We start from the raw sequence: 12,093 nt of genomic DNA, 5'->3' as shown, positions 1-12,093 counted from the left end.
TGAAAACACCTACATGCAGGTAGCTACCCATGAGCTGGATGTCTAAATTCCCACAGCAGTCAATGAAGACCTGCCCAATCCTGTCACTGAAGTATGGAGAGCCTATATGTGGTACCAGATGTCTTTTTAGGTGTCATTAACCATACAGTCTAGGGACTCAATATAATTTTCTACCTGGAGAAGCTCATCACCATTTCAAAAATCTCATATTCTTTTGAGGCAGCAGCTGGAGTCCAAAAAGGGTACTTAGAACCTCTCAGTCACCCACACCCACATCTCCAGCATAATTTGAGTAAAGCCCAAGGCATCCATCAACTAAAGAAAGCTCAAATACCTTGCAGACAGCTGATGGTGTTGCACTACATCCACAGTGCTGTTATAAAGCTAATATTAGAGAAATAAATCTTTCTGTGAAAATTAATTCCTTTCAACAGGCACAGTCCAGTTTTCCAGTAACTGGTATGTATTATTCATTTGGGTGCACTGGGTTGGCCCACTTGTCCTTCACCTGCCACCACAAATGGCACAGTATTCCCATACATCATGTGCTGTATCTGTCAGTCCCAGGCAAATGCTCCCTATATGGTGGGCTCCTGCTAAAGCTGTTTGGTTTCTATGTTTAAGCAACTGAGTAATTCCTTGTCTACACAGTCTTTACCTGCAGGCAGTGCACCATTATTTATCCTGTACTAAACCTTCATTCTAGTAGTGCAATTACTTGGCATGGTGGACATTCAGACAAGCTGTCCCTTAGTCCCACACCTGTGATGCAGCAACAGTTTGTAAAGCCATTTGAAGATACTTGCACGTCATTTTCCCTCTGAAGAGTTGAGGAAGCACTTTCCAAGTGCTGCTTACCATGATTGATCCAACCACAGGACCCTTGATGACCCACCACAGGGCAGTGTTGTCATTCATGTCCCAGCAGCTGCAGTCGTTGATGAAAAAAATGGGGTGGAGAAAGAGAAGGAAAGATAAAGATAAAGGATATAACAAGCAAGGTAATAAACTTACAACAGTTTTTAAGGAGGCACAGAGTGGGAGATGGATGGCATTTCACCAAAGGATTATGCTGAAGCTCATCCCACATAGATGCATTTGGACATTCATTTGCAGAGAAAGGTGATTTCAGGACCCCTATACATAAGGGACTCCATAATATGCACTTTTAATGCCAGAAAAAACAATAATGATGAAAAAAGCCCTTATTTCCCCTGCCACACCATCTCTGCTACAGAATTTTAAGTTGCTAAGAGTTTGATTGTCAGTTAAAAGATGTTTTTTACTTGTCTCCACTTTCTTCCCTTCATGTTTCCCTGTGGAAAGCAGAAAATGGCAGAAATGTGTCTACTTTGTACCTACAGTTCTGAGAAGAAGGATTTCCCTCCCACTGGGACAGCAGCCAAAAGTCCCAGCAGTGGTTGTCATGGTGCATTTGTCAGATGCCAGAAACAATTTGAGAGAGCATGCAGGAATAAAGCACTGCTGATCTTGAAAGCATAAAGCAACTTCCCTGTCATTTAAATGGTAGTCTGGTAGCATCTGAGGGAGAAGTGAAAAATCTTTAAACAGAGCTGTATACGTATGTAGGTGTGAGGAGGCAGAGTTAAAATGTTATCATCAAAGTGCATGGGAGAGAAATCCCAAGGAGCTGAGTGATGTCTGGTTTAGAAATTCCAGTTGAAATTAGATATGCAATATTTTACTGCTTTCCCACAAAGCCAACAATAATGATGTGTGAGGTAGAGCTGGGGAGAGGACAGAAAACTTAGAGCTGGGATGCCAAATTTGCACCAAATGACAAATGCCTGCTTCTGTCTACACAGATTAGAAAACTGAAAATCCCTCAAATCTACAGGATTGAGGGATGAGATTTTTGAATGCAAAGTAACACTTCTGAGTTACCTCACTGTGATGCTCAGCCTAAAATATTTCAGAGGGACAAATGTTCCAAGGGAACTCCTCACCCACAGGCTGGAAATCGGGTTCTTTTCAGTTATCAGCAATTGTATGCCAAAATAAAAGCATCTAAAATCCTCAGTTACCTTTTTAATCCCTTGAATCCAATTATGCATGAATTTCATGATGTGTTCTGAAAATTACCCACTATTTGAAGAGCTCAGCCTCTCTAAGATGCACACCAAATCTACCCTGAAAGCCTTTAATGAGTTGGCCAATGCTGGAAAAATCTGGGCAAATCCTAATATCAGTCCAGGTGCACACCAGTGATTAATGTGTGGCAGTTTGCCTGTGCAGAAATGAGAATCTGCCTGCTCTACTTTCAGTCACCTTTAATGAAGACATCTACAGCACAGCTAGTTAGGAGGGGGTTGGTCTCTTCTCCCAGGCAACCAGCACCAGAACAAGAGGACACAGTCTCAAGCTGTGCCAGGGGAAGTTTAAGCTTGAGGTGAGGAGAAAGTTCTTCCCAGAGAGAGTTGTTAGCCATTGGAATGTGTTGCCCAGGGAGGTGGTGGAGTCCCCATCCCTGGAGGTGTTCAAGAGGGGATTGGACGTGGCGCTTGGTGCCATGGTTTAGTAGTCATGAGGTCTTGGGTGACAAGTTGGACTTGATGATCCATGATTCTATGATTCTGTGATTCCAGACTCTGATTGCAATAAGCAGACACTTGGAGGTTGCTGTATGTGGGGTTGTTTTTTTTGTTTTGTTTGTTTGGTTTTGGTTTTCCACACGGATATATTTTAAATGTGTACACCAGGGTGACACATCATCCCCTATAAATGCTTGTTCCTCTTGGACCTATTCTTCTGCAGGTTACATCCCCACCAAGCTCAGCTGCCAAAGTCAACCTTGCAGCTGTCATCAATGAATCAGATAAACCTCACACAAAGGTTATTTTCAAGGACTTTTTTGGTCCAGTTCCTGTGATGTCTCTAGGGTGGATGTGGTAGAATGAATGCCATCTTCTCTCGCAGAGAAACATGACCAGAAGAATGGGAAAAAAAGTGAAAGTTAAAAAAGGCAATGCCCAACAGGGCAGTCTATAGTATCACCCAACAAGCTGAGCTATGATAACAGGCTCCTAATTTCTTTCAGATCCATTACTACTGAGGAGGTCAGACACACAGGACTCTCTTTCAGGATGAGTGAAGGGAAGGGAGCCAGTGGGCTGGGGAAGAGATGTGACTTCCATTTGAAAAGGCCAGAGTCTGATCTCTGTTACATCTCCGGTGTGTATCTGGAACAACTCCGTTTAATTCAGTAGCACAGCTCTGGTTAAACAGACAGTTGGATTTATCTCCACAAAACCTGTCATTTACAGGGATGTGAATCAGCAGCTGAAGTCAAGGCAGCTCTGCCAGTTTCATAAGGAGCAAGCAGAAGGCAGCTCAGACTCAGAGTCTGTATTTTAATCCATGCCTCTGTGACTGTGGTTTCCCACTTCAGTAATTTCTCCAATGTTTTCAGGCTCATGCTGGCTTCTCCCCCACCCCCAGAACAATACTTGCTGCTTTTTAAAAAGCAACCACTGAGACATTCATCTAGAATCTGTCTGAATGTCTTGCATGTTAAACAGCCTCTCTAACTAAAAAGAAAGGAAAGGATTATTTGAGTTTTTAATTTCTTTCTTTCTTTCATTCCTTTTTTTCCTTCTGTGAAGCATTCCCCCTACCCATAAAATGCAAGGACTGTTTGGACTCCTTAGAGAAATTAGTGCATTTAGGACCAGGGCTGTAATCATAATAATGACACAACAGGGGGTTCTGGCTTGTTTTGCATGGAAATAAATGATTCAATTTGTCTTAATGTCAAAATAGAACATTGGGTCAAAGCACTAGCAGCCCCAGTGGAGGACGGGCTTTATGTGCTTTCCAAACAGAGCATGAAAGAACAAGGATGACAGAAACCTGACAAAACTGGGAGTCTTGTGCAAAGTTTGGATTCAGGCATTTCTAATATAAGGTGAAATCGAAACCTAATTCTAAGTCTCTCTACAGTGGGAGTTGGGTATGGCATCACAGAATCACGGAATGATAGACGTTGGAAGGGGCCTCCGAAGATCCAACTAGAGCAGGATCATCTAGAGTACATCACTCAGGAACACATCCAGGTGGGTCTGGAATGCCTCCAGAAATGGAGACTCCACATACACTCTGGGCAGCCTGTTCCAGTGCTCTGCCACACTCAAAGGGAAGATTTTTTTCCCCCTTATGTTTATATGGAACCTCCTGTGTTCCAGTTTGTGTCCACTTTCTCTTGCCCTGTCACTGGACACCACTGAGAAGAGCCTGGCCCCAACCTTCTGACACTCACCCTTTACATATTTATAGGCGTTAAGGAGACAGTAACATCTTTCAGATCAAGGTTTTTAAAGAATCACTGCTGGGTTTCACAATTTTTTTCCTGTCTCACTCATTCCCAGCATTTTTTTTTCTAGCATCCCTCCAATTTCAAACACATCTGTCATGTCAAAAAACCCACACAAACCAGCACATTGCTAAGCTTGTATTTTCAAGGTGTACATCCATTCCCACCAGCTGTGCCTGCAGTAATTGGCCATTGGAATGGGCTGCTCAGGGAGGTGGTGGAGTCACCTTTGCTGGAAATGTTTAAAAACAGCCTGGAGGAGACACTTGGTGCCATGGTTTAGTTGATTAGATGGTGTTGGGTGACAGGTTGGACTCAATGATCTCAAAAGTCTTTTCCAACCTGGTGTGTTCTGTATTCTGCTGCTCTATCAGACCACTCAACCTACTGACTACTAAGATGTGCAGGACCATCTCTGGAAGCAGCCTTTCCTTCTGATCTTTTGGAAAAGGATGCAGGATATTTGCAGGAGTTTTCCTTAAGCAAAGGATCATTTGGTTGGAATCTGCTTGCTGGGATTCTTTCTGTAATTTTGTCAATTTCCTCCTTTTTTAATTCCACACACCACCACCACCCCCTGCCCCCCCAGCCAGAGCAGAGAAGTTGTGGATTTCTGTCTCACATCTACTTATCTCCCCCCATTAGAGTTGGGGGGGGAAAAAAAATCTCCCAGGGGAAGCTAAACTCCTAATTGCCTTTGTAAATCAAAGCTCAGCAGCTCCTTGTGCAGAATTCACACCTCACAGCAGAGGTATGTGCAGAGGTTTCTAGAGCTGAGCCCATCATCTTCATCTTCCCTCACGATCATTTGGAGAAGAGAAGACAATCACAGATATGATTCACCTGACAGCTCTTTTGCAGTGAGATAAATCATATCCTGGATGCCACTAATTTGCCAGAGGAGAGAACAAAGGGCCACTGGGTCATATGCATGGTTACAGGGTGGATGCTTACATCTTCTGTGAACTCACCAGTGCAACAGGGACATAAACATCAAATTAGGGCTATTTATGCAGCCAAACAGGAAAGTACGCTAGGTTGAACACTGGACCTAAGCTACTTGCGCACAAGGATCAATGCCAGAAATGGAAGAGGAAGTTAGTCATGTCCTCTAATCACTATAGCGCTCTTTCACCCCTGTCATCATGCTGAATGCACCTGAAACGATTTTCCACGCAGCTATACCTACCCAGTATCATCAAAGTGAAGTCTCAGCACTGCCCAGACAGTGACACAAATGGTTGGGGTACCTGTGGAAGAGAAGATGGTGATATCATTAGCAGGCTAGACACATTCAGTACTCTGCAATGAGCACTTCTCTGCAACCTCTCCTCTGAGATTTTCTTTCCTAATGGCACTCATGCACAAAACAGTGCAATTCACCACATTAATTCAGAACTCTAGAAACATCCATCCCTGACAGAGGCCGGGTTAGTCGTGGAGGGATTACAGAAGGCAAGTTGCTAACAGGGAAGAATGAACTTATTTGGGGTCATTATTGCACAAAGTTGTTGTACTGCATCTCGTTGCGTGAGCAGTAAAAGAGTTTGTACAGAATAAAAGCAGTGCCAGTGGCTTCTGTGTCTAGAAGTTACTGTAATTATGCAATAATTGCAGACTGGCAGATGCTGAGCTCTAATGGCATTATTGTGTTCTTTGTATTCTTCTGTGGTTTTGTTGTAAATGATTAGCATATATTGTATTTTCCCTGTTATTGTGTAAATAACTGATTTTGCTTTACTTAGTCAACCAAAACAAATCAGTAGAGGATAGCTTTCCTTTACTCCCATGAATATTTCAGCTTCATTCTTTAACAAAAACAACCCAAAGCCCCAAACCAGAATACTCAGAACAAGAATGTCGTTTCTATTTCAGACACATTGGGGTTTTTAATCTTTACATAATGCCTGCATCTTGGCATAATGCTTGAGTCCTGTGTCCAGTTCTGTGCCCCTCAGTTTAGGAAAGATGTTGACTTGCTGGAACATGTCCAGAGAAGGGCAACAAAGTTGGGGAGGGGGTTGGAACACAAGCCCTATGAGGAAAGGCTGAGGGAGCTGGGGTTGCTTAGCCTGGAGAAGAGGAGGCTCAGTGGGGGACCTTGTTGCTCTCTCCAACTACCTGAAGGGAGGTCGCAGCCAGGTGAGGGTTGGTCTCTTCTCCCAGGCAACCAGCACCAGAACAAGAGGACACAGTCTCAAGCTGTGACAGGGGAAGTTTAGGCTGGAGGTTAGGAAGAAGTTCTTTACAGAAAGAGAGATTGGCCATTGGAATGTGCTGGCCTGGGAGGTGGTGGAGTCCCCATCCCTGGAGGTGTTTAGGAAGAGACTGGATGAGGCACTTGGTGCCATGGTTTAGTTGATTAGATGGTGTTGGAGAATAGGTAGGACATGATGATCTTGAAGGTCTCTTCCAGCCTGGTGTATTGTATTGTATTGTATTGCATTGCATTGCATTCTATTCTATTCTATTCTATTCTATTCTATTCTATTCTATTCTATTCTATTCTATTCTATTCTATTCTATTCTATTCTATTCTATTCTTATTCTAAAACTTAAATCAACACAGGAACAACCCACTAAGAAATCTGGATTTATTTCCCTTTCTGATAACACCAAAAAAGCAGGGAGTTGGTAGAAAAGGTTTGAAAAAAAATAAAAATAATAACAATGTAGTCCTGCAAAACAGCTCTGGGTAAGCTGGAACTGTATTTTATGGCAAATACAATCTTTGCCTAGGAAACTGCCTACAGCTCTTCAGGCACCGCTGGAAAGATAAAGTGCTCCAAAGCAAACAAAACAAGGTCCTTGATAACGGCAGCTTGCAGCGGTGAGCAGGACTGTCATAAGTTGACAGGGGCAATTATTTTTCATACATTTTTGCAAGGCTGTGTTGATGTCACACTAATTAGTCATTCAACTGATTCCACTTAAATGAGTCTCTGTCAAATTTCATATTCCCACTATCAGAAATGAAAATGTCCCTGCTAGACCTCAGTGACGGCTGAGGCCCTCCCTCCTCCTTTGGAAAAAGCACACCGAGCTATTTGAAAGTAAGGTGAAATAAATACATCAAATTAATGATAAAAGACAGGTTTTGAAGGAGAAGAAATCAATCAGGCAGATTTAATTGAAATGGAAGTCTGCTTTTCTTATGTGAGAGAGCACCTAGAAAACCTTGAGCTCTTTGTGCACTGAACAGATGCTCGGTAACAAAACCAATGCTTCAGTCTCAAACGGGAGTCTCACGTGCTGCCGAGTTTACACTCATTTGCACCTAGTAATGTTTGATGGCATGGTTAACATTCCAAGCCTGAGACATGGGCAAGGAGGCAGAATTAGGCTGTGTCATAAAAATAGAGTTTTAAAACCACATTTCAGATCAGCTGGGAGTTTTGAACCATCTGCTCTATGAATATACATATACTCATACTACTTTTCTTTGCATCGATATATATATCTATCTATCTTTCTCTCTCTCTCTCTCCATATATACATATATATATATATTCACCACCTTCTTTTCAGCTTCTGCCTAACATTAGAAAACAGACAAGCCCCAAAGAGGAAGAGAGCTATTCCTGATGACTGTGTCTCTGCCCTGAGTAAGGAGCAGGCATTAGAAGAGATCCCAGGGAGACAGCAGTCCATCCAGAGAGGTCAGCAGCATGTTGCATATTTAAGAGGGGGGAAAAAAAATTGTCTGGATCAACACAGCCCCAGGTAGTTCTCATCAATCAAATGAAGGCACTGATGTGCTCAGCACATTTTAAGAAACAGAAAACCCTCCAGATGCTGAAAAATGCTGAGCTGCAAAATAAGGAAAATGTTTATTGCTGCTTCAATGCAACTCCCTCCCTGTCAGCTCGGAGCTGAGAGGCTGGTTTTGCCCAACATCACTTGCATCCAGTGTCTGGAAGTGCTTTGGTTGTTGCAATGTGCCAATTGCTCCTACCTAGTCAGGGGAACTGCTATTCAAGTTGAAGTATGCAGGAGCTAAGAAAACATTGTCTTGTGAAAATGAACAAACAAACACCAATCATGCAACCAAAACAAGCCAAAAAGCACCAAAGCACCAAAACCATTCACAGTTGGAGGTTCTCTTAGTGTTATTAATCGGTATTAATGATAGTAAATAGTATGCTAATAGTATAATGATAGTATGATATAATAGGATAATGACAGTATGATAATAGTATAATGATAGTAAATCTTATTTTTTGGTCTTCAACTCAAGACCAAACATTGGGAAGTTTCATTACAGAATCAATCCATCCAGGTAGCTCTTTCATTACAGAAACTGAATAAAAAAATCCTCAAACCATTAATAACTGGTAATATTATAACTATTAATAACTATTCATACATTTTATTAATAACTATTAATAATTCTTACATCCAGACCAACCTACAGATGCAAAATTTCTGCCAACCAGGTTGGAAGAGACCTTAGAGATCAAGTCCATCCTATAATCCAACACTATCCAATCAACTAAACCATGGCACCAAGTGCCTCATCCAGTCTCTTCCTAAACACTTCCAGTAATGGTGACTCCACCACTTCCCTGGGTAGCACATTCCAATGGCAAATCACTATTTCTGTGAAGCACTTCTTCCTAGCATCCAGCCTAAACCTCCCCTGGTGCAGCTTGAGACTGTGCCCTCTTGTTCTGGTGCTGGTTGCCTGGGAGAAGAGACCAACCCCCCAGGTGTTACAAAATGGAGCAGACAAATGAAAAAAGCACAACATGGTTTGGTTTGCAGTGGTACTTCAAAACCAAGACTGAAACTTTACTTTGAAAGTAGAAGTGGAAATATGAGATGGTTCATGGAATCATCTTGTGCACTAAGATGAATTTTCTTAGCCAAGAAATGTCACGTACCCCAGCCAATAATAGTGTACCAGTAGAAATATCTCCTTTCTGGGAAAAAAGTTTCTACCAATAAAGTGAAAAGGTACAGTCCCTCAATAAAAAGCCAGAAGTAGTTGGACATGACACAGTAGTGAAAAAACACCATCACTGCTTTACATTCCACCTGCAGAGAATCAAGACAAATAAAGTTATTTTCATGTCATTTCCACTCAACAGATACAGAAAATGCATTCAACCTCTCCACATCTCCAAAGGAACACAGCTGGGACTAGTATTACACATTTGAAGAGTAAAATTTTAAAAGCATGAGAAGAATGTGAGGTGCCACTTAAAGAGCAAAGATGGAAAGGGCAGGTAGCCAATTTTACCAGTGGGAGGTGGTTGATGAGCATCTGCAGACAGCTTGAGAACGTCTTGCGTTAGTGGGAGTTCACATTGGCAATGAAGGCTAATTGCTAGGTTTAAACCCCCTTCCAAGGTTTAAGTGCAGAGAAGAAAGGAATCCTATTGAGAAACCTAAGGAAGGATGTGAAATGGCAGGTTGATTGTAGAAAGCCCAGAGAGTGGGTTCAGAAAGGATGCACCCTCCTGCGTGCAGAGGGGAATTGTGCTTCCTTGCCATTCGCAGGTGTTGGCACTGAGGGACATGAAATGAAAAGAAGTGTATAGAAAGTAGGAAAGTAGAATGATTTACTGTGAGAAATGATAGAAGCTTTCACTTCACTGGAGGGGAAAGCAGCAGACAAAAGGGGGGGGGGGGGGGGGGGGGGACGGGACCAGATGGAAAAAAAACAAAGCACTCCAAAAATCTTGAAGTGGAAACCAAACTCTACCATGACTCTATGAGAGTAGGACACACTTCTCTTTCCAGTGTTGTATCCCAGTGAGCTGTCACTATGACTACAGAAGTATGACTTTTCAACTCAGAGCAGCAGCAGTGTATAAACTGGAAGCTCCTGCCTGGGGTAGTGGGAGGCTGACAGTTTGGACTGGTTACAAGTTGCACTTCCACCTTTGGGACGAATCTGCATCCAACATATTTAAACTGTTAGAACTTTAGTTTTCTTCATGGAAGCTCTGCCAGTTGATTCTGGATGATGTTTTGGTCAGTAGATGGCTGATTTGAACTCTTTATGTGTTTCAAAACAAAGAGGCAGATGCCATCATTTGAAGGTTGGTATGAACAAACTACAGATCTAATATGGTTTCAGCTTTATCATGGAGAAGAATTAAAACCAAAAACTGGCTTAGGTGACAAAGAAAAGGCTGACTAAGAAACTACACAGCTGTACTTTCTTTGTGGAAGTGACTCATAGGGAATTTAGCTCATAACTGAATGGATAAAGGAGATCTCAGTTTAGGAACTCACTGCAATTCCATCATAATTACACCCAGTGAGCTGATTTATTGAATCAAATACTACCCTTAATTGTGACAGGAATTGGGATTTACATTTAACATATAACTAAGTGAATCTGTGAAAGAATCTGCTTTCCATGAAACCATGCACTTCAGAGACAAACAGGGGTTCCTTTTGTGCCAAAATCATAGAATCATAGAATTGTTAGGGTTGGAAGGGACCTCAAAGATCATCTAGTTCCAGCCCCACTGCCGTGGGCAGGGACACCTCACACTATCAGGTTCCCCAGAGCCACATCCAGCCTGGCTGCAAAACCTCCAGGGATGAGGCTTCTATCACCTTCCTGGACAACCTGTTCCAGTGTCTCACCACCCTCATGGGGAAGAACTTCTTCCTAACATTCAATCTGAATCTACCCATTTCTAGTTTTTTCCCCCCTAGTCCTACCACTCCCTGACACCCTAAACAGTCCCTCTCCAGCTTTCTTGTAGGCTCCCTTCAGATACTGGAAGGCCACAATTAGGTCTCCTTGGAGTCTTCTCTTTTCCGAGGGGACCTAATTGTGGTCATCTTGTTTGCACATGACTCTGTCTGGCATCCAGAGCAAACAAAGCTCTGGAGAAATATCACACCTTCAGATGAATGAAACTGCTGTGTTTGTTCTCATCCCACCTGTCAATATGCACATCTGTGAAACAGAAACAACCCAAAATCAAAACCTATAGGTTTGTCCTGAAGGACAGACCTCTGGATCACAATGCCATCATGAACCCATAATATCCAGTTTTGCTGTGAACTGGGAGGGAAGTTTGCCACCAATTACCTTCTCTCCCAATAACTCCTCAGCCTGTGATGCTCAACAGACTGCTGCCTGCCTCCTGATTGTGATTTTTTTTGTTATTTCATGCCAAAAGAAATACAGGAAAAGCCTTTGGTTTAACTTACTGTTGAGATAAAGCAGTGGTTGCCATCCTGTTCAGCATAAAGGACCCCGTCTTTAATGAATACAGATATTGCACGGAGGATGAATGATACAAAGAGGTTCATGTGGATGAAATTTCGCGTGCAGTGAAGCTTCCTGGAGAGGAAAGAGCAAGGGAGAGGAAAAGAAGAGGGGAGGGGGAAAAAAGAGAAAAAGAAAGACAATAATTTCCTTCAGTGGGAGTAGCACACCAGGACTGTTTGCACACATGCTCAGAATATCCTGGTTCTAAGAATAGCAGCATCTGAAAGCCAGGGTAGTGGATAGCACTGACCCTAAAGCTCACCAAGAGGAGCATTTGGAGATTTTCCTCTAAAAGTGTAAAATAGACCTATTTCAGAGCAGCTTCTGTGGCTGCATAAACCAGACCTACAACTTCTGCAGCTGCATTTGCAGTGTGTCAAAACGTGGCTACTGGAGTGTATCAAAGCTGGGGGAACAGCTCTGTTAAAGGGTTGTCTTCCTCTTATTCTACATCTGGTGAGATAAAAGCTTAAACGTTGTTTGGGGGGAGATGAGCTCCAATTTCTTTCCTCTGGTGACTGAA

At 42.6% G+C, this 12,093-nt stretch overlaps 1 protein-coding gene across 1 annotated transcript in view; it reads right to left on the bottom strand.

Annotated features, from left to right (window-relative positions):
• The window catches only part of ADCYAP1R1 (ADCYAP receptor type I), a 126,479-nt gene that overhangs the window by 24,304 nt on the left and 90,082 nt on the right, over positions 1-12,093 (bottom strand). Inside the window, exons 9-12 of the mRNA XM_054171340.1 lie at positions 11,510-11,642; positions 9,214-9,367; positions 5,520-5,580; positions 859-928 (exon numbers count right to left, since the gene is read on the bottom strand). Of these exons, the coding sequence (XP_054027315.1) occupies positions 859-928; positions 5,520-5,580; positions 9,214-9,367; positions 11,510-11,642 (418 nt within the window). The remainder of the gene's footprint in view (positions 1-858; positions 929-5,519; positions 5,581-9,213; positions 9,368-11,509; positions 11,643-12,093) is intronic.

The sequence above is a fragment of the Dryobates pubescens genome, chromosome 21 (genome assembly GCF_014839835.1).
Source record: "Dryobates pubescens isolate bDryPub1 chromosome 21, bDryPub1.pri, whole genome shotgun sequence".
Lineage (NCBI taxonomy): Eukaryota > Metazoa > Chordata > Aves > Piciformes > Picidae > Dryobates > Dryobates pubescens.
This window is presented reverse-complemented; position numbering and strand designations above follow the sequence as displayed.